The following is an 18,497-nucleotide window of genomic DNA, read 5'->3' as shown; positions in this document are numbered from 1 at the left end:
CACAAATGTTCAGTATGGTGCTGATCTTTGGCCCTCTGGAAAAAACCTTTTGCTCTCATTAATGCAACAACATATTTTTCAAGGTCACACTGCAGCAGAGTGAAGCTCGGAAAACAGTGTGTTGGGAAAGATGACAAGAATTCAACCTCGCTGTGCCCCCATCATAGTTAATAAACTCCGTATGTTATGATATGTAAGGGATGGAATGTTGTGCACAAAGTCTTCTTCATAACTGTTGGAGCTAAGTAGCTTATTGAATGTCTTAGGCTTCATATTAACATGAATATGAACTGTCGCAATGAGTCGTTTAAGATTTGCTGCTGCACTGTTTGTTGGTGCACTATCAGATGAAAGTGTTGCAATCAATGGAATTCAGATCAATTCATGCCTCTGTGACACGTTCAGCATCCCAACATGGATGAGTAGTGTAGAGCCACACTTCGATTTTCTTACATAACCTTGTTGTCATTTCAAAATGAGCACATTTTAGACGCAGTGACATCTCGTGCTTCAGTTCTCCTGTTTCCCATTTGAGCTTGACCACACAAGTGAACACAGTTGACTCGCTGGAAAGGGAAATATATCAGTTCAAAGCAAAGGACCTGGTATAGGGCAGCCCTGTCCACAACAAAGCATCTCATGAGCATGTATTGTGAATTATTCAAAGCAAAAGTCATTTCATAATTTGATATTTTGTGAAGTTATTACAATCGCGAGAACCTTCCAGCACTGCTTGTATTGTTACGACATTAATGTTCAAGCTTTCTTGTATTTTAACACTTGTATTCAGTCTCCTTTTACCAATATAGTCACACTGCTATGCACGTCATTTAGAGTAATAGATAGTCTTTATTGTCCGAGGGGGAAAACACTGCATGCACATGTTTGTGTCTCAAATACATGCAAAACATACAATGAAGAAATGGCCACATATGCACATATACAGCATATCTGCACTTACATACCATGTACACATGTACATTTACTGCATATATCGTTACATAGCGGAATTTATACCTGCTATGACAGAGGGAAATAAACTTCATTCACTTTAATTAGGATAAGATAATAATAGCCATGTTTAGATGAAGATATGTTTATGTAACGTTGCCCATAGGCAGTCGATTTAAAATGAATCACAGCATGATTTCAATATTTATTCATACATTTCAATCACAGAGCAGCTTGTTTACTGTGCATGGTAACTGTGCTACTTTGCACAAGTTTAAAGGTTTGCAGGAAGCAAACCGGTTCATGTTTCAACATTTTATTGGCAAACACTGACCACATCAGCATTTGCTGGCGAATTGCATTTAAGACTTAAGACTCATATTTTAGTTACTTTGTCCTCTTAAAGACATGATGGCAGGTTGAATGAACATATTTTGAGGTCACTGCAAAATGGCTACCTTTTGAAAATTAACAAAATAGACTGGGTATTATTAATTAATGTCTTTTACAGCAGCTACATGTCGCCTCCTCTTGTCCTCCATCAAACTCCGGCTCTTTGTGTGATTCACCCTTCTATATTATTCCTTTATTCTATATTCCTGTAGCAAAGAGAATGAGAAAGGAAAGTCATTTTCTTTTCACACAGGCACAGCCTTTCCTTTTATAAAGCATTGTGTGATGTGTGTGTGTGTGTGTGTGTGTGTGTGTGTGTGTGTGTTCTCCATTCAAAGTGTAGTCATGACATCCAGCCAGTGAGTCAGGTCTTCCTAATGAAGTTTCCACACAGGGATCCATGCACACATTATCAACCAGAACAGCAAAAAAAAAAAAAACGACCCAATCAGTCAAATTGATTAGCACGCTTTAGTCGGGCTCTCCAGCCTTCTTTAAAGGATGTTGCTCTCAGTGATTAAATCTGACCTTTGGGGGATTTACGGTCTGGGATTGACAGGAATCCACCAATGAATTGTTTTTCATTAGTGTATTATCACTAAAACATGCACTCGAGAAATGAACCTGAGTGAGCCCAAAACATATCAATAATCAGCCATTAAGGTTACTTTAAGGCTTATAAGACTGCAACAACCAGAGGAGGAAGAGCAAGGCAGCAACTTATCAGCTAATTTACTAACGCTTCACCTGTTGTCTGGTGACGTGAGCTGCGCCATTGATTAAAAAGTGTGTGGGTGGCCTTGACACCACCCATACACAAACACATAAATACACACTCCTCCCCATCCACAGAGGAGCAGGAGACCCCTTACCTCAATCACGCCCCGAGGCCTTGAGACTCTGAGCTCCGTACCTCATGCGTCTATAAAAAGAGCTTTCCTCCTCTAAGGAAGGAAGGAACCGCAGACCCTCTCCAACCGAGCATTTCATCACAGAGCAGAGAGAAGGCAGCAGAGGAGGAGAGGGATCACAGCAAAGAGTCGCCACTCTGGAAGATCTGTGAACAAACGGAGGGACAGAAACAAGAAGAGAGGAACTGAGAGCATTTGGACAAGGTAAACAAAAAAAAAAAGAAAGAAAGAAAGAAAAGAAATTGTCCTGAACTTGTTTTGTGGATTCTTCTGGATCTGGATTGTTGTGAGCTTCTTGCTTTTCTGAACGATTGAGCACTATTGCATTGATTAACCACAGTCCCAGACTGATTGATTTGGGATGATCTGATGTTTTCTGACATGTACAGCTGCATTTACTGTGGATTATCTTTTAAGTGCATGTATAATCCACAGTCACACCTCCGGTTTTTGGAGAATATGCATAGCTTTCTTGAGTGACAAGTGAATTGCTTCCCATTAACATACAACTAATACTGATCCAATTTGTACACATACTTTAAATAACTCCATATATCATTAAGTCATATGGTTACAATCTATTTTGATTGCAGCTCTCGGGCTTCTTTCATCAGAGTATGCTTGTGGAAAGCAGAGCTCAGCTGAGTGAGTCATACTGTAGGAAGAGTGTAGCCGAGTCTCTGCCAGAGTTACAAAGACGATGGCCCACCAAGGAGTCACTCCTTAGAATAATAGGGAAGGGAGGAAGAAACAGCGAGATGCAATTTGCCAACAAAGAAATGAAAATGAACTCATCCCCTGTTAGGCATTGAATGCACCAAGATGAAGAACGTGGAAAAAAGGTGGGGATGGGATTTTATGATGGAGCCTTAAAAATATTAATATCTAGTACCGGTGATGACTAATTGGTCAGTGTTTAATCTCAAACTTTACTTTACTTATTTTCCATCGTCCAGCTTCTGTAAAATAAAGATTTCACCTCTAAAAAAAAATGGTTTAAAATGGGAAGAGAGGAAGAGAAGAGGTGGTCATAAGGATAGCAAAAAGGAGACATCAGGAGGCGTCTGCCTGGTGGGGATGTGTCATAAGGTAAGTCATTCAGTGCTGCGATCTATTGAAAGACGCAGTTTGTAAATCTTCCTCATCACTTAAGAATGGGTGTATTGTTTCTGATATGTAACTATAACTATGAATGCAGCCTTTTCCTTGCATGCATCATTGCATTGATCACAGTCCTTAAACTGGCACAAAGGCAACGATTGTGTGCCACTAACTCTCACAAAGCAGCTTTAAGTCATTTCACCTGACCTTTCGGTTCATGGCTCTCTGTCTTAACATTAAATAAGCGCAGTGTAGGTGAGGAAATTCAAAGCCTATCCGCTGAAGCAATGAGTTACTTAATTACTATCATTATCATTGTTGTGTGCCCTTGGAGAGCTATAAAGGGACTGTGGCATCCTTTTTCTTTTTCTGTTCCAGCAGGAACTACATTCAATTTTCAGCCACTAGGAAAATGTATATCAACACAGCTGAGGGACTGTGTGGAGAAGACTGCAGTGGGGAAGGAAGACAGAAACTAATGTTTTAAAAATCAGGATCTTCTCCGGGGCCATTAATATTTTCTTTGGACCATTTGACTGCCTGTAAAACTGCCTGAACTCAGCTCCACTCTCAGATTTAACAAGTTAATGTCAGTCAGAAATCCCACAAGTCAAATGTGTATCTGCTTACTGCACAACCAAAGAAATTCACCTTGTTTTAATAAAGAAGGCAGTCAATTATCAGCCTGTTCCCATCATGCCATTGCCAACCACGATCTCATTTCATGCTGTGTGCAAAGCAAGTAGTTTTACACACAACAGCCCACACTAGCTTTTTTTTTTTTTTGTCTTTTTTCAGTTCTCCATCGCAAAAAAATTTAAATTGACAACAACTGTTGTTTTGTAGACACATGTTTGATGAAAGAATGGAATCAGTGCAAAAACTGCATGGCAAACTCGCTCTGTTTCCTGCTCACCCCATGGTTAATATATTCAATGCTTTTAATGTGAAGCAACAGCAAAATGTTCAGTTTTCATTAACCCTGAGTTTATACAACTCTGCAGGAAGTTGAACAGTAAACGTTGTGTGTGTGTGTGTGTGTGTGTGTGTGTGTGTGTGTGTGTGTGTGTGTGTGTGTGTGTGTGTGTGTGTGTGTGTGTGTGTGTGTGTGAAGGAAATTTTGAAACCAGCGTGTGGGTGGCGGACCCCGCCACTAACAATAAAAACTGATACCATGAGAGGCAATTACTCAATGTAAACACACTGAATGGATATGCAGAGAAGCTTTCCAAAAGAGGGATCAAGAAATTGTGTTTGATCTCATGAAAATCTGGAGGATTGTAGCTGTAACTTTATATGATGCATTCTTCATACTTTCCCAAGATACAGATCATATCAAATCTGAATCTGGAGGAAGAAAAATACAAAGAATCTGATCCGCTTTCCCAAAACAAGAAGATTAAGTCCCTTCATTAAAAAGAAAAAACGCATAATCCACCTTTTCCGACTCCAGTGCCCATAATATTTTCAGTATTTCCCTCAGTGTTCAACCTTAAACGAACCTCTTTTGGGAACTCCTGCAGAAAGACTCCACTCTCACATTCTCCAGCATTTTCATTATCAACCACTTTTGAGTAAGATTAATGTGCTGCTTATAAACAAGACCATCTGTTACAGTACATGTGATGCCGGCAGGGAAGGGGAATGTTGATGAATGGTGTTTGAACTCGCAGCTCTTATTCAGCCCTGACACACACACACACACACACACACACACACACACACACACACGGCAACAAATCCACAAATTACCTCAAAGATGGTGTTGAAACGCGTCAAATTATGTAAGGAAGGGAGGAAAGCATTATGCAAGTGCAATGATCAGGAGACACCTGCTGTATTTCTACACAAAAGTGGCAATTTCTTCCTGTTTGGGCATGATCAAACAGATATTTGAGCGTGTGGGGACTGTTGTGTTATTAAAGCCATTCCTGTGTTTTGAAGAGAGTTCCTCTGCTGTGGTTGACTTTCTTCTCAGCTCATAGCCTCACTTGTGTTTCTGTCCTCAATGCCAGACTGAAGATGGTGTGTCTGTGGCTGTTTGTGCTGGTGATGGCGTTAGTGTGCGCCCCCGGGTCTGGGTCGATGTGTTGGGAAAGCACCATCTGCAGCGACCTGAGCAACAGGGGAAGGATACTGGTAGGTTTCCTCCATCGTCTCTGTTATTTCTACTTCAATGGAATATGCAACTTCATCACATGACAACAGAGCAAACTCTATGATATGGTGATATGACTGAAAGCTACAGAGCAGCTACCTAAATGGACCCTGAGCTGAGATTGTTTCCTGAGACAGAACAGAATTTATTATGCAGATTTATCAACAAGCAGCAAGTTGGAGCTGAAACAAACATTCAATAATTCAATTCAATTCAATTTGACTCAGATTCTGGCTCCTCAGACATTGAAGAGCTTCTGCTTTTGTCTTTTGCAACAATAAACTGAATATATTTGGGGTTTCGGATGAAACAAGCAATTTTAATATGTCATTGTGGGCCCTGGGATGTCTTGATGGGCATTTTTCACTATTTTCCAGTATTAGAAAAGGCAGATTAATCAATAATGACAGTAACTGTTTGTAGCAGCATTTCCAAACGCATGGGTCTGAATCTGGAGAGATGTGTTTCTCAGTCTGTATTAAGACTTGAACGGCAGCCTTCTGAGAGCTTTTATAAAAAGATAAAAGTCTTAAGTCCAACAAGATTTTAAATGAATCTACTATATGGACATAAGTTAGAAATGTTTGCACTTTTTCCCAATGTACATATTCAAGGAGTCCACAGGGCCAAACTCATGTGGTGATTCAGACATGGACGCTTGAGTGTCATCTGCATAATAATGATCAGAATCTGCTGCATCCGCTGCAATAAATCAGTATCAAAGCAGTAAAATCCAGTTAATTGCCCATTTGTGTATCACCATCAAGTCTTCTTGCGGCTCATGAATGACAGATAACAATGCTTTTTAAATTGTTTGCTGGTGTCTCCGTGGTCTTTCCACACAGGACTGTGTTCACCTCTGCATGTCTGTGATCCAGACTGAGGTACCAGACCTCAGTGCATTGGCCCTGAAGATTAACGATGATGATGGCGTCTTACTCAGCATCCTTCTGGCTGCCCTGGCCCCTGAAAACAAGATATCAGCGTCAGATGTGAAAGCCCACAGCGACCGGCGACGCTCCTACTCAATGGAGCATTTCCGCTGGGGCAAACCCTCCGGCCGTAAACGCCGGCCTGTAAAGGTCTTCGCCACTTCTCTGGAGGGAGGGGGCTCATCTGAGGGCAGTTTCGCCCCTCTGGTACGCAGGCAGCTGAGCAGTGACGATGATGAAGCAAAGGGGGACCTGAATGGAGGAAATCACCAAAACCAGGGATTGCTGAGGGCGAGGGTCGGCTCTAAGTCACACGTCCAGTTGAGCTCGCAGCAGAGGAAAGACGGGACCTATCGGATGAGTCACTTCAGATGGGGGAGCCCACCTGTCTCTAAACGTAATGGCAGCTTGATGAAGACGTGGGAGGAGAAACCTCAGAGGCAGCTGGCCAAGCTCTTCAGGAACATTATAGCCAAGGATGTGCAGAGGATAATGGGCTGAATGGAGGATGGAGAAGAGGGGGAGGGCCGGAAAGCTGAAAGAGTCTAATAGTCATTGCATGTTAGTACCCACAGATCTTAATTTTAAACTACAGAAGCTTGTCGCTATCATCAGCATGTTGTTGAATGTCTTTTCTGAACCAAAGGTTTGTGTCATTAAAACCTTAACAAAAAGAAACAAGGCAGTTTTATGTTAAATAAAACGATGACGCACCCGCAGACTGCCTTCACCTTCTTGGTCTGACCTGAAAGCTTTCGGAGGAGTATCTTTTCTTGTGGGAAACGTCACTATTGATCAAAAGGTTTCATAAAAGGAAGCAAACAGAGAATGCCTTCCCAGGGCAAGAGGTGGGCGTGAGGACAGCATTTAAATACACAGTATGTAATTTCTGCAGCTAGCGGTCTCTCAGTCAAAACAAAGAAGGCAAAAGACGTAGTTTGATGACAATTAGCATGGGATCATGGGAGCTGTTGTCGTCAGTGGTGAACAACCACTGCCGATGAAAATCTATCTGACGAGGCAATACGAGTTTGATTCACGTTGCGTTTCATCACGCTCGGCGACTTCTTTCTCACCCCTTGATGCATCATCTGGTGTTTCCTGTGTCACCATGAAACGCACCGTTAGTAAAGTTACAGATTTCTCTGTGTTTGGACATTGTTGGAAACATTTGGGTCAAAGGAAGCACACAACTCAACGTATATATGACATAGGTCCAGTTGTTTTCAGACTTTTTAATGTGCAAATGTTACATACTGTACATTTAAAAATCCAGAATGGTGTCTTTTTGTAAATTAATATAATATTAAAGATAATTCTTTTTGTGGCAGCAGTAATGGTATTTGATTTATTTGACGAGCGCAGACTGACTGAACTGACAAAATTTTACTGGTGACAGATGGAGAAAGCTGATGACTGACAAAAATATGACATAAACACCTGTTGGAGCGACAAATGTGAGCTATATTTTTAAGACAAGTGGTAGCATTTGTAAGATAGAAAACAGGTCTTGGGACAAATCCACACAAACCACCTGTGAGTGAAGAAACAGATGCACATCCTGAGGGAGCAGTGGTTGAGTAAACTTTCATAGTATTTACTAGATGAAAGCAAACCCCTTCAGAAACCCTGTCATGTGCCAAACAGACAATCTGCACCGAGTGAGGACTGCAGTCAGGAGTTTAAACTATCAACAGGGGAAATGATGGAGCCCAAAATTACAAATCACAACTTTGCAGAAAGGGATAGCATGCAACACACTCTTGATTTGCATAAAAAAGGAAGAAATGTGCAGCATCAGGACTTGAGCTTGAGTTTTCATGCTTCCTGTGAAGCTTCTGGTTGAACTTGACATAAAAGAAGAATTTACAGGCAAGCTGAGCGAGGCCGCTGGGGCTGGAGGGAACGTTTTCACTCCTGCAGGTTTTTCCTCTCAAAACAGAGCACTGGAAAAATGATATTTATGGCCTGATGGTGGCACTAGACGACAAGCAAGGGAGTCGAGTTTTTACAGTTCATGGAAGTCTGTGGATGTCTGTAACAGCCCTCTGTTGACGGATGTGACGATAGGAGAAAAGACACTGGTAAAATACTTGAATTTAATTCTGAAACAGACGGCAGGCATGGCAATAACAGAAGCACCGAGGCAAGAAGTGTAACAGAAACAAATTACTGTCTGTTACAGGCAGGCAGAGAACTACACTATGAACACTGTTGAGGAAACTTCATTATTTAATACTATGGTGAACACTGCCACTGACTCAAAGCGCTCAAAGTTAACCAGTTATCTGTGTCTGCAACCAAATCCTCATATTCCTACCCTGCTTACTCTTCCTCATGCAGACCACATTCGAAAAGAATAACAGAGTGAAATCGGAAACAGAGCCTTTGTGGTTACAGACAAATTTATTGTAGAACACAGCAACATCACTAGCATGCAAAGTCAGGTATGACACTCGTAAGGCATTTTCTCCATGTAAAAGCTGCCTTTGACACTAGGTAATCCAGTTTTTAAAGTGCAAAGTTCACAGAATGAATAGATTTGACCTACAGCACTACGTTGTAAACAGATCTATTAACCAGACATGTAATGGCAAAAGTAAGATTGGATTACCGTCAGTTAATATTACATTATTAAACACTATGCACTGACAACAAGCACACTGGCAGATTTACAGGTCTTCACTGCGAAGTTGCAAGATGCTGAAAAGACAGTTTTACAAGGTGTCACTGGAAGGTTTAGACAGCTGCACATTGCTCTTAGAAAGCTTGCTCTTCACTAATGTGGTGTAAAGAGTCACTGGACGAAAACTGTAAACTGTGTTTGAAGAGTTTGGTCTTGGATAACGACGATTAAGACACACATCTGCATGAATGTTCATATAGACGCATGAACAAATGCACTCACTCACGCGCCTGCACCGACAAGAAGGGTCGACGATCTGATACACTGGCATGTGTGGACATAAATACGCATACAGAGGGCACTACATTGTAAAAAAAAAAAAAAAAAGGACAAAACTGGACTGTAACACATGACGATCAGGGACAGACCAGACTTTGTTGTTTACATTAAACAAGATGGTCGCAAGATGGCTGCAACACGTTTCACACCCGATGCATTTAACTCACAGAAGCGCAGGAGCGGGAGGGTTGTTCTCTTACAACATCACAAAACGGACCCATCACAGCACCACGACGACAGAAGGTACAATTTCAAACACACAAAAGGATGTGCTACCAACGGTTGGGCCGTGTAAGCCAGGCTAGTGCCAAATTATTGCCATTATACTTTGTTTTCATACCTGTGTGTGTGTGTCTATGTGCTCACGCACACACAAAAATGGCTTTTAGACTTATCTAAATCTTGCTGAAGGAGACGGATGCACAGCTCGGAGGCTGCAGCAGCAGCAGCAGCAGCAGCAGCAGCAGTATGGCGTAAAAAGAGAGTGCAAACTCATTCCAGAAAGACTGAGGATGATGAGGATGCAGGTCATGGCTGTGGTGCTGTCTCAACATCAGCGGCTAGAAATGAAGCCGAGCTTGTTTTCTTCCACGATTCTATCAAAAAGGACGCGTAAATACTTTATCAGGACACCTCCAGACTTCATTAGTGTGATCTACCGGCTTCGAGATGACGCAGATCTCTGCTGTGGGCTGTTCAGACCCTCGTCCATACACCTTTCTGACTTCATGTTGCTTGTTACTAATTTGACAGCAAGGTTATAATAAAATTATCTGAATATTAATTAAGTAGCTTCCTCCCTCATCTATCGACACAATCAGTGCAGTGGCGGTCTAAAATTATTAGAATTAATATACAGTATATATACAGACACAAAAACATCCCTACTCTGTACATCAGCTTAAAGATTTATATATCTCTCTGTATATACACATTTATATGGAAAGGAGAAAAATAAAAGATCCTTAATTATCCTCTAGTGTCTGGTCTGGTAAACATCACGCTTCACAAGTTTAGTGTGGACATGACTGCGGCGCAGCGTGTTTTTGTTTATGCTGTAACTTGAGTCACCTGTAAGGCACACTCACTTCGAGACAAACAGAATAATAATTAGTAAAAAAGAAAAACTAGGTGCAAAAAAATAAATGCCCGTCATGAAAGAAAAAGCACTTTTGGCTAACACTAAACTGACAAAACGAAAAAAACGGTGAAGCATTAAACACTGAGGACGTTCATGGGCTGAGTAACACGGGGGACGAGGAAGCTTCATATGTATCTGTCCATACTTCAGTCAAACGTACACTGACAGGGGAATTTAAATGAACGCACACGTGCTCCTTCTGGCCATGAAAATCAACAAATAAATAAAACCTAAAATGACACATAAGCAAGACTGGCCAATTAAATTTGGTGATCAAGGGCAGTATGGCACCTGGTGAGGGACAAATGGGCCAAAAGAACTGCAGCGCTATGAAAAATGTCCAGTTTCGGGGCATGCAGCGAGACAATTCACCCTAAAGCCAATGAAATAACTTTCGGTCTGTCTCAATTTGTCCTCACAGTTCTTGGAAATTTTAATTAGAAAATCCACCCGGTGGAGCTCCTACAGAGATCTAAGGAGGACTGAGGGGAATCCGTGAAATAAGTTTGTTCTACTGTAGCTTTTATTGAAATTAGCTAGCCTGTTTTGGGAATTGTCAGCTAAGTTAATCAAGACGTGGCTTGTTCTTTAGTCGGCTTCAAACAGCTGTGGTTTCCTCCTCATCTGCTGCGGCTGTTTGAGTCTGTGATCCAGATGTTTTTACGGTAAGGGTCGGCTGTCCCAGCCCTCCCCCAAATCCCTTTCCTGTCCTCAAACTGAAACAGTTCTGTAACTTTGCGGTGGACTCTCTGGTCTAGTACACGCAGAGGTCAGGAAACTTCATCTCGTAGATGGGGACAGATCGACTCTGGCTTTGGCCGTAACCTGACGAAATGGTTCCAGACGGGCTGGGCGGGGGTCTGAATGGGAAGAGGAAACATATAGCAGTCATTATCATCATCAATCACTTAGTCACATCAGGGTATTCAGATTACTTTTTTGCTGTAAGGAGTGATGTGTTAGTTTTGAAATTGAAGCCATCAGTCATTATGTTTTCAAATATCTGTTGCTGTCAAAATGTTTACGTCGTTGGGATTTGTGGGTGAAAGGCACGAGAACGTCACAGTTAAATGCAAACTGTGCCTGAGTGTTTGTCAGCTGCAAAGAGCTCTACTTCAAATGTGAAGAAGCACCTGCTGCTAAGCACAGCTCCACAACACTCAGGTACCCTCCGATTCCACTTAAATAATTCAACTCTGCTCACTGCAGCTGAATTGCAAAGAAATTGCATGTTTTATGAACTTGTTAAGACTGTATTCACTGAGCCCCCCCCACCCTCTTGATTTAAAGTTTTATCAATCAATCATTGATAAAGGGCTGTAAAGGGAATCTTGCGTCTGTCAGTCCTGTTGTTAGCTTGAGTTACAGACTGTGGGCCGTAGACGAGGCTATGCACCGACGGTTGAGTAAATCTATTCAAAGGTAGGTGTACAGTAGGCTACACGCCCTCTGGACAGTATAACCAACATAACTAGTTGCTTTTTAATGGCAGTAATCTTGTAATGTTTTACAAATAGCACTGGTCACCTTTCAATTAGAAGTCTTAAAAAACGATTTCAGTACCGTCTCTTACCTGATTGTAATCTCAAAGATCTGATTAAGTTTGCTCTGCAGTAGTGTGGCCTAGAAGGGACAAAAAGGATCACGTAAGACAAGAATGCAACACTGAAACAAGAAAAAAAATAGTTTGAAAAACAATATAGATAACGAGAAAAGGTTGTTTTTGTACCCTGGCACCGCAGTGGGCAGCTATCTCCTCGAAGGGGGCCTTCTGAAACTTCTCCACCACTTGTCTCCTCCGCTCCCTCTCCTGCTCCTCCATGCCCACACTGTCCACTAGAGGGAGACAAAAACAGGGTTTAAATTTCAGTAATGCGTTATGCTGCAGTACATATTGTACGTTGACAATGTGGCATTTGTATTTAGATTATTAAATCCACTGCAGTTCAACTATAATGAAGGCTCATTCATACAAATCAGAAGTGTGAGTGGACGTACCGATGGCGTTTTTCAGGGTTTCAAATGTGATCTCCTCTGCTGGCGTCCTCTGCAGAACAGAACAAATCAGTACAATGCTGTGATGAGGTAATCTATCTTCAGAGGTGAAAAGCTCTCTGCTGATGTTTTGGACAAATGCTAAACTTCCTTTAGGTGAATACATCTGAGTTTGAGAACATGAAATTGCTGGAAAAGCTTTTTGCCTTCACCTCCTCTTTCTCTGGACTGTTTCGGGACTCCACCTCCACCTGCAGCGAGATGGTCTCCCCAATACTCTTTCTCTTGGACAGACGATCCTCATCTGGAAAGAGAGTGCAGATTCTTTGTTTTTCTTCATCATGAATCCAAAACTCTTAAATGATGTAAAACCTGTGAAACTGCACGTTTTGGTGCATTTATTGAACAGGTAAAAAGCCCCAATAGAAAAACAGAGAGAGACTTTGATGGTCTGACAGATTAATATCTGTAATATCTTCAACTCAATGATCCTGGCTCGAACCCCAGAGCTGCCTCGATGGAGTGTCCCTCACCCAAACACTCAATCCCCACTAGCTCCAGGGGAGTCGTTCACTTCTACATTTCCATACAGGAATCAATAAAGCACCCAGACAAGTTGTAACACGCTGCCAAGTCAATAAACATTATCACTATTTACTTGGAGAGAGGAGCCCATTGCTCATTGTAAGAGCTCCTACACTTTCCCACCATGACGTTTGAACTCAGACGTTGTTGCTCGTAAAGTATAACACAAGAGATGTACTGTTTGAACTCCTTACCAGTATACTGGGGGACATAAGGCGTAGCCAGTCTATCTGTGTTATAACCACTGCCTCCAAGGACCTCAGTGATCTTCGACTGCAGGAACAAAACATCCCCTTCTACCTTCTCCAGTGAAGAAGGCAGCCTGAAGAAAGATTTTTTTATTTCCATTATTGCATTCTTAAAAATCAAATTGAATGTTGTTATGGTTTTGGAGAAAGGAGGACTGAATGTGGCTGGTACATACTTGGGATTATCAATGAAGACACCCTCAGGCAAAAGGTAGGGACTCTCTTTCTGTCTCACCTCAATTACCTGAAGGGCAGAGGGGAAAAGGCAGTTTAGTAAAAGAGGTTCTTGATATTCAGACACACACATACACACACGCGCGCGCACACACAAGGATCAGACCTCGTGTATGTGCTGGCAGAAGGCTGGGACGGTGGTGAGCTGGCAGATGAGGTTGAGGTAGGCAGCGGCGAGGGCATGAACGGCGCAGCGGTTGAAGACAGGCAGAGCCTCGTCGGTGGAGAGAGCCAGATCCTGCACAGCAAACGCAGAGACATCAGCAATGATCCCGTCTGAGCCGCTCAGCCACACTAACTCACCTTAACTTGCACTCAGACTGCAGGCCTTATGAATCTTGAACTGTGCCCACATCTTAATCTCGTCTCATTATATCAATATTTAGATGTTTTATTTATTGTTAGCTTTTCCACTCATCTTTAAAAAGATCTTCCTGGCAGATAACCGTGTCTGGGAGTAACGACAGCAGCAAATGGCACAATTATATCCAATCAAAATAAATAAACGAGTAAACATAACACATTGCGTGCATCAGTACCTGCAAGGCGAGCGCCAGGCGAATGAGGTCCACCACCACCTCCTCGTTGGCCAGCTCCACGCTGAGGAGACCCAGCAGAGCGTAGAGGGTCTCGTAGTGCTGCCGACCGCTGCTCTGCTCCTTACAGCCCAAGTAGATGTGTCGGTACAGCTGCTGGCCGTGCTGCGAGACGGATGCACAAGAGGGATGGTGAGTCAGAAAAAAGGGATTTTTGAGAGTGGATGTTTATATGTTCAAACATTCGGGAAGCTAACCTTTTTCATGAATAAGTTGTCCTGTCTGGAACATTTGTCAACTTTGAGCTTGAGGACAGAGATGTCTGAGATGATGCTGCATGGAAAGAAGACAATGATTAACACAGACTGCCACTGAAGAGCAGCTACGCTCCAAATTGACGACAAACCTGCAGACACATGCACACACACCTTATGTTGGAGAACTTGGGTGTGTTGTCGTGCCTGTCGATGAGGCTGAGAAGGATTTGGAGCACCAGCAGTCGGACCTCTGGATCCTCTGTTAGAGAGAAGGACAGCAGCGGCTCCAGGAATGAGCTGGGCAGTGCCGTCAGCATGTTGGTGGTCTGGAAACCTGCCGTCACCTGAGAGATTGAAGATTAATTCATGGTTTGCATGTTCCAAAACATGAAAAAAATTCATGTTAAGCACAGTGCAGTTGTGGCTTTTGGCCTTTATATGCCTCTGACTGGCCATTTTTTATATCTGAGCAACGCTACATCTGCAGTTTGTGGATAAAGATAAAGGGCTGTATGCTGAGATCCAGTCTGACAGACTGCAGCTATTGAGAAGTGAAGTGTCACCCTGACTAATTGGACTGGATTGGTCTACAGTTTTATCCCTGTGATGAACTCCTTTCTTAAAAGGGTAAAATGCTCTGGTTGAAAAGGACAAACTCTGAAAAGCAAAAATCTTAAAAACAAATCTGGTGATCATCACCATCTGTGTTTGCATCTCCCACTTCAAACCCACATCTTTGAAACATTCTTAATAACCATAATGCACGGCCGAAAACGTACCTGGACCAAGGACTTCAGTAACATAACCTGGATCATCCTGGTGCCTTCAGGCCTGGAGACGAAAGCAAATTAAGACGCACATTAAAAGTCTTTAATTCACCAACATTCAGGTCTACATAGATTTGTTTATACTGTTGATCTGCTGATCGATGGATGGAATAAGTAAGCTAGAGAATACATTAACACATACAGCATTCAGTTTTGACTTACGGTAAGACAACACAGACAGGTGTGAATGCACAGTGTGTGTGTCCTGAGCACATGCTGTATAAAGGCAACGTGTTTGTGGCAGGGCTCCAGACTTTTTCCAGACGTTTTCTAAAGTCGCCTGAATGACAGGACGTGTTAGTCTCGAGTCCTGGTTTCTGGGATTTGTGGGAACACTTACCCAGAGCCTGTGGAGGGCAGGGCCAGGTGAACACCAGGGACAGGGATCTTGCCCATGATGAAGAGCATGACCTCTGATCTCTGGTATGTTGGGAGAGTGTTGGCAAATGAACCTAAAAGAGAGAGGAGAGAGAAATGAGCATCAGATGGATGAGAGGAGGATTTGGAGCAAAGGGTAAAAAAAATTAAAAAAAAAGAGGGACAAAGGAAATGAATACTAGTCAGTCCAAAACTCACACGTGAGCACAGACAGGCATGAACACAAGCACAAGTGAGATAAACAGAAACTGATCCAATCGATGAGCCTGTCTTGTAAAGCCTCCCACACACACACACACACACACACACACACACACACACACACACACACACACACACTCTCTCTCTCTCACTCTCTCTCTCTCTCTCTCTCTCTCTCAAATCGACACATGCACCACCCACAGACTCACCGATGGTCCTGATGACAGCCTCCTGTAGCTGCCTCTCCTCATGAGCTTTGATGATCTTGGTGCCGATGTTGGTGCTGCCGTCGTAGGAGCCGGTCAACTCGTAGTCCACACTCAGACGGAGCTGCCGCAGCAAGGTGTTAAACACCTCCAACACTGTGGGACCTGCATACACAAACAGTGAATAATCAGAGGACTACTTTAACCAGAAATAAAAATTTGCACCTGATGTTTGATGTACTTAGTCCTCCTTACAACGTGCCAGCTGGGACCACTGTGTGTGCAGTGTGTCAGTACTCTCACCTACTGAGCCGCTGGCAGCGATGGCGGCTGCCTCCAGCAAGACTTCCACTATCCCAGCTCGCACTGTGGCTGAGTTCTTGCTGTTCGCATCCAAATGACCGAGAAGCTGCTGGATTACCAAGTGAGAGTGCTGGGACTAAGAAAGACGGAGAGAAGGACTGATTGAGTGAATGAAACCGGAGGGACAAAAAAAGGTCCAAAGGTCCAAAATCAGTCACAGCTCTTAGGTGAAGGGTCGACACCCAAAATCTTCAAACATCTCTAATTTTCTGAGCTATTTTTGGCTTCAAATCAGTAGCATTTCCATGTTTACACACTGGATTTTGCACCACTAAATTGTGTAATAACCACCTACAAAGCTAAAAATATGGCACAAAATGTCTCATTTGGACCTGGATTTGAGGTCAACGGAGTGAAAGAGAGAAAAACAAGAGGTGAGGAAGAGTTCTCTGTGGATATGTAGGCACTGCACACTCACCTGGATGGAGTACATGATGATCTTGAAGCAACGCACAGCAAAGGTCTTCCCCTCCCATAGAGAGTGGTTATCTAAGTGCCTGGGGGAACACAGACAGGAAGAGAGGGATGGGGAGGATACAGAAGATGTAATTATACAGCACCAGCAGTGATGGAGAGAGGCATGGGATAGAGAGCAAAATTATATTTCCCTAAAAAGCTCAGACACCAAGACTCCATGTGCATTTTACATTTAAAAATGATGTATTTCTTAAGAGAAAAATATGGCTTACAGTATGGATGCACAGTCAAATATGCATTATGACATACCGCAATGTTTACAGCTAACAATCAATAATAAAAGAATTTAGAGAGACACACATTTAACTCATTGTTGAATATAATCAGGATGTTGATATAGGATGCAAAAAGTGCCATAAAACAAACAAACAAACAAACAAACAAACAAACAAACAAACAAAAAAATTCAATCCCAATGAAAAATAACAGTCAGGATCACAGCATCCATTAAGCACGATCAAGATCATTACTGCTGAGCAGTTGGTGGACTTGCAGGATGCATGGAGACAGAGGTGGGGACAGAGTGATATAAATGTGTAAAGCATGAAGCAGAAACAGAGACAGTGATAGATGGAGAAGGGCTGGTCTCACACAGCACATGACAGGTGAGACGAATTGAAGGGAAAATTGAGAGAAACCTGAGAAAAATGGATGGATTAAGAGTTTGACTCCGATGGATTCTGCCTTTCAGCTGCATTTGGCTGTCAGAAAAACTCTAGTTATATTTTATCTACAGCAATTCTCAGCAGATTTCTGAACTCATTTAGCTTTATTTTTAAAGAAAATGTAGCTTATGTTCAGCCTGCTATTCCCACCATACCAGCAACTTCAGTGAAATATAACACAGGAAGGATTACAAACACTGGCTGAGATGCAGGGAATGAAGCCAAGAGGGGCAAAGAACAGATGGAAATGCAGCAAACAAATAATTAAAAGTAAACACAATCCAAAAAAGATGTCGCATGCAGAGAAAGGGAACGGCTCAGACAGGGAGAAAACAGTAGAACTGAACTGATTCAAATAAGAGACGCAGGAAGAGCAAGATGGATAAAGAGACACTGAAAACAATAACCACAGAGGACCAGTCTCAGAGACATCAAAAGTTAGACGAAAGCATCATTAAAGACGATCTTAGAAGCAGGATAAAGCTGCGAAAAAGCAGGGAATCTGCGATGTCTCGTCAGAAAAGAACTATAACTGCAATAAAATCACAACCTCGCAATACAAACCCGAGCATAAGCGCAGTAATATACAACACAAATGTCCCATCTGCCAATCACGCGCTCTCATCTAGTCAAAAACAACTACGTAACCTTGCATTGACCTTGTCGCGCCCCCTCAGGGCCAATCACCGCACAGATAAAAATGCTGCAACATAGCACTACGATGCATCCTTCCTTCAGGTTTGGTCAATACGTCAACAACAAATCACAAAAAGAGGACAGATGTCGTGCGCAGAAGAGTTTGCGGGGCTGCCTCACTCACATCAGCACAGGCGTGACGGCATTCTTGATGTTGCCATAGGCGGCTCGTCCCAGGAGCTCCCTGAAGCAGCGCTCCGTCAGCTCCACCGGGCTTTCCTTCTCCTTCTCCGACGCCTGCAGCGGAGAGGGGGAGCGGCTGGCAGAGAGTGGTGCA

The 18,497-nt window shown here is 42.7% G+C and overlaps 2 protein-coding genes across 6 annotated transcripts in view; one reads left to right on the top strand and one right to left on the bottom strand.

Annotated features, from left to right (window-relative positions):
• Nucleotides 1–2,174: 2,174 nt before the first annotated feature.
• Nucleotides 2,175–7,776, top strand: LOC143336784 (pro-opiomelanocortin-like). 2 transcript variants are annotated; one of them, XM_076757116.1, is made up of 3 exons: nucleotides 2,175–2,459; nucleotides 5,372–5,495; nucleotides 6,360–7,776. In XM_076757116.1, exons 2-3 carry the CDS (start codon nucleotides 5,379–5,381, stop codon nucleotides 6,945–6,947), a joined length of 705 nt encoding a protein of 234 aa, XP_076613231.1. In that variant the 5' UTR covers nucleotides 2,175–2,459; nucleotides 5,372–5,378; the 3' UTR covers nucleotides 6,948–7,776. The 2 variants fall into 2 exon arrangements, with proteins under 2 accessions (XP_076613231.1, XP_076613232.1); XM_076757117.1 differs by lacking the exon at nucleotides 2,175–2,459 and adding an exon at nucleotides 2,947–3,344.
• A 1,057-nt stretch (nucleotides 7,777–8,833) lies between these two features.
• The window catches only part of LOC143336783 (protein EFR3 homolog B), a 30,147-nt gene continuing 20,483 nt past the window's right edge, over nucleotides 8,834–18,497 (bottom strand). For all 4 annotated transcript variants that reach the window (XM_076757114.1, XM_076757111.1, XM_076757115.1 and 1 more), the window contains 17 exons: nucleotides 18,345–18,479; nucleotides 16,801–16,879; nucleotides 16,323–16,458; nucleotides 16,023–16,184; nucleotides 15,575–15,686; nucleotides 15,187–15,238; nucleotides 14,579–14,751; nucleotides 14,408–14,483; nucleotides 14,154–14,315; nucleotides 13,721–13,852; nucleotides 13,557–13,624; nucleotides 13,327–13,454; nucleotides 12,760–12,851; nucleotides 12,551–12,599; nucleotides 12,282–12,388; nucleotides 12,126–12,175; nucleotides 8,834–11,412 (listed from right to left, as the gene is read on the bottom strand). In XM_076757114.1, coding sequence (XP_076613229.1) covers nucleotides 11,307–11,412; nucleotides 12,126–12,175; nucleotides 12,282–12,388; nucleotides 12,551–12,599; nucleotides 12,760–12,851; nucleotides 13,327–13,454; nucleotides 13,557–13,624; nucleotides 13,721–13,852; nucleotides 14,154–14,315; nucleotides 14,408–14,483; nucleotides 14,579–14,751; nucleotides 15,187–15,238; nucleotides 15,575–15,686; nucleotides 16,023–16,184; nucleotides 16,323–16,458; nucleotides 16,801–16,879; nucleotides 18,345–18,479 — 1,819 coding nt within the window. In that variant the 3' untranslated portion in view covers nucleotides 8,834–11,306. The remainder of the gene's footprint in view (nucleotides 11,413–12,125; nucleotides 12,176–12,281; nucleotides 12,389–12,550; nucleotides 12,600–12,759; nucleotides 12,852–13,326; nucleotides 13,455–13,556; nucleotides 13,625–13,720; nucleotides 13,853–14,153; nucleotides 14,316–14,407; nucleotides 14,484–14,578; nucleotides 14,752–15,186; nucleotides 15,239–15,574; nucleotides 15,687–16,022; nucleotides 16,185–16,322; nucleotides 16,459–16,800; nucleotides 16,880–18,344; nucleotides 18,480–18,497) is intronic.

Source organism: Chaetodon auriga, chromosome 18 (genome assembly GCF_051107435.1).
Source record: "Chaetodon auriga isolate fChaAug3 chromosome 18, fChaAug3.hap1, whole genome shotgun sequence".
Classification (NCBI taxonomy): domain Eukaryota; kingdom Metazoa; phylum Chordata; class Actinopteri; order Chaetodontiformes; family Chaetodontidae; genus Chaetodon; species Chaetodon auriga.
Note: the sequence above shows the minus strand (reverse complement) of the source record. Positions and strands in the feature narration are given on the sequence as shown.

Bases quoted from the DNA above. Each gene is read 5' to 3' on its own strand.
- LOC143336784 (XM_076757116.1), top strand. From the start codon at position 5,379: ATGGTGTGTCTGTGGCTGTTTGTGCTGGTGATGGCGTTAGTGTGCGCC. The intron at 5,496-6,359 runs GTAGGTTTCCTC...CTTTCCACACAG, and splicing joins GCAACAGGGGAAGGATACTG to GACTGTGTTCACCTCTGCAT.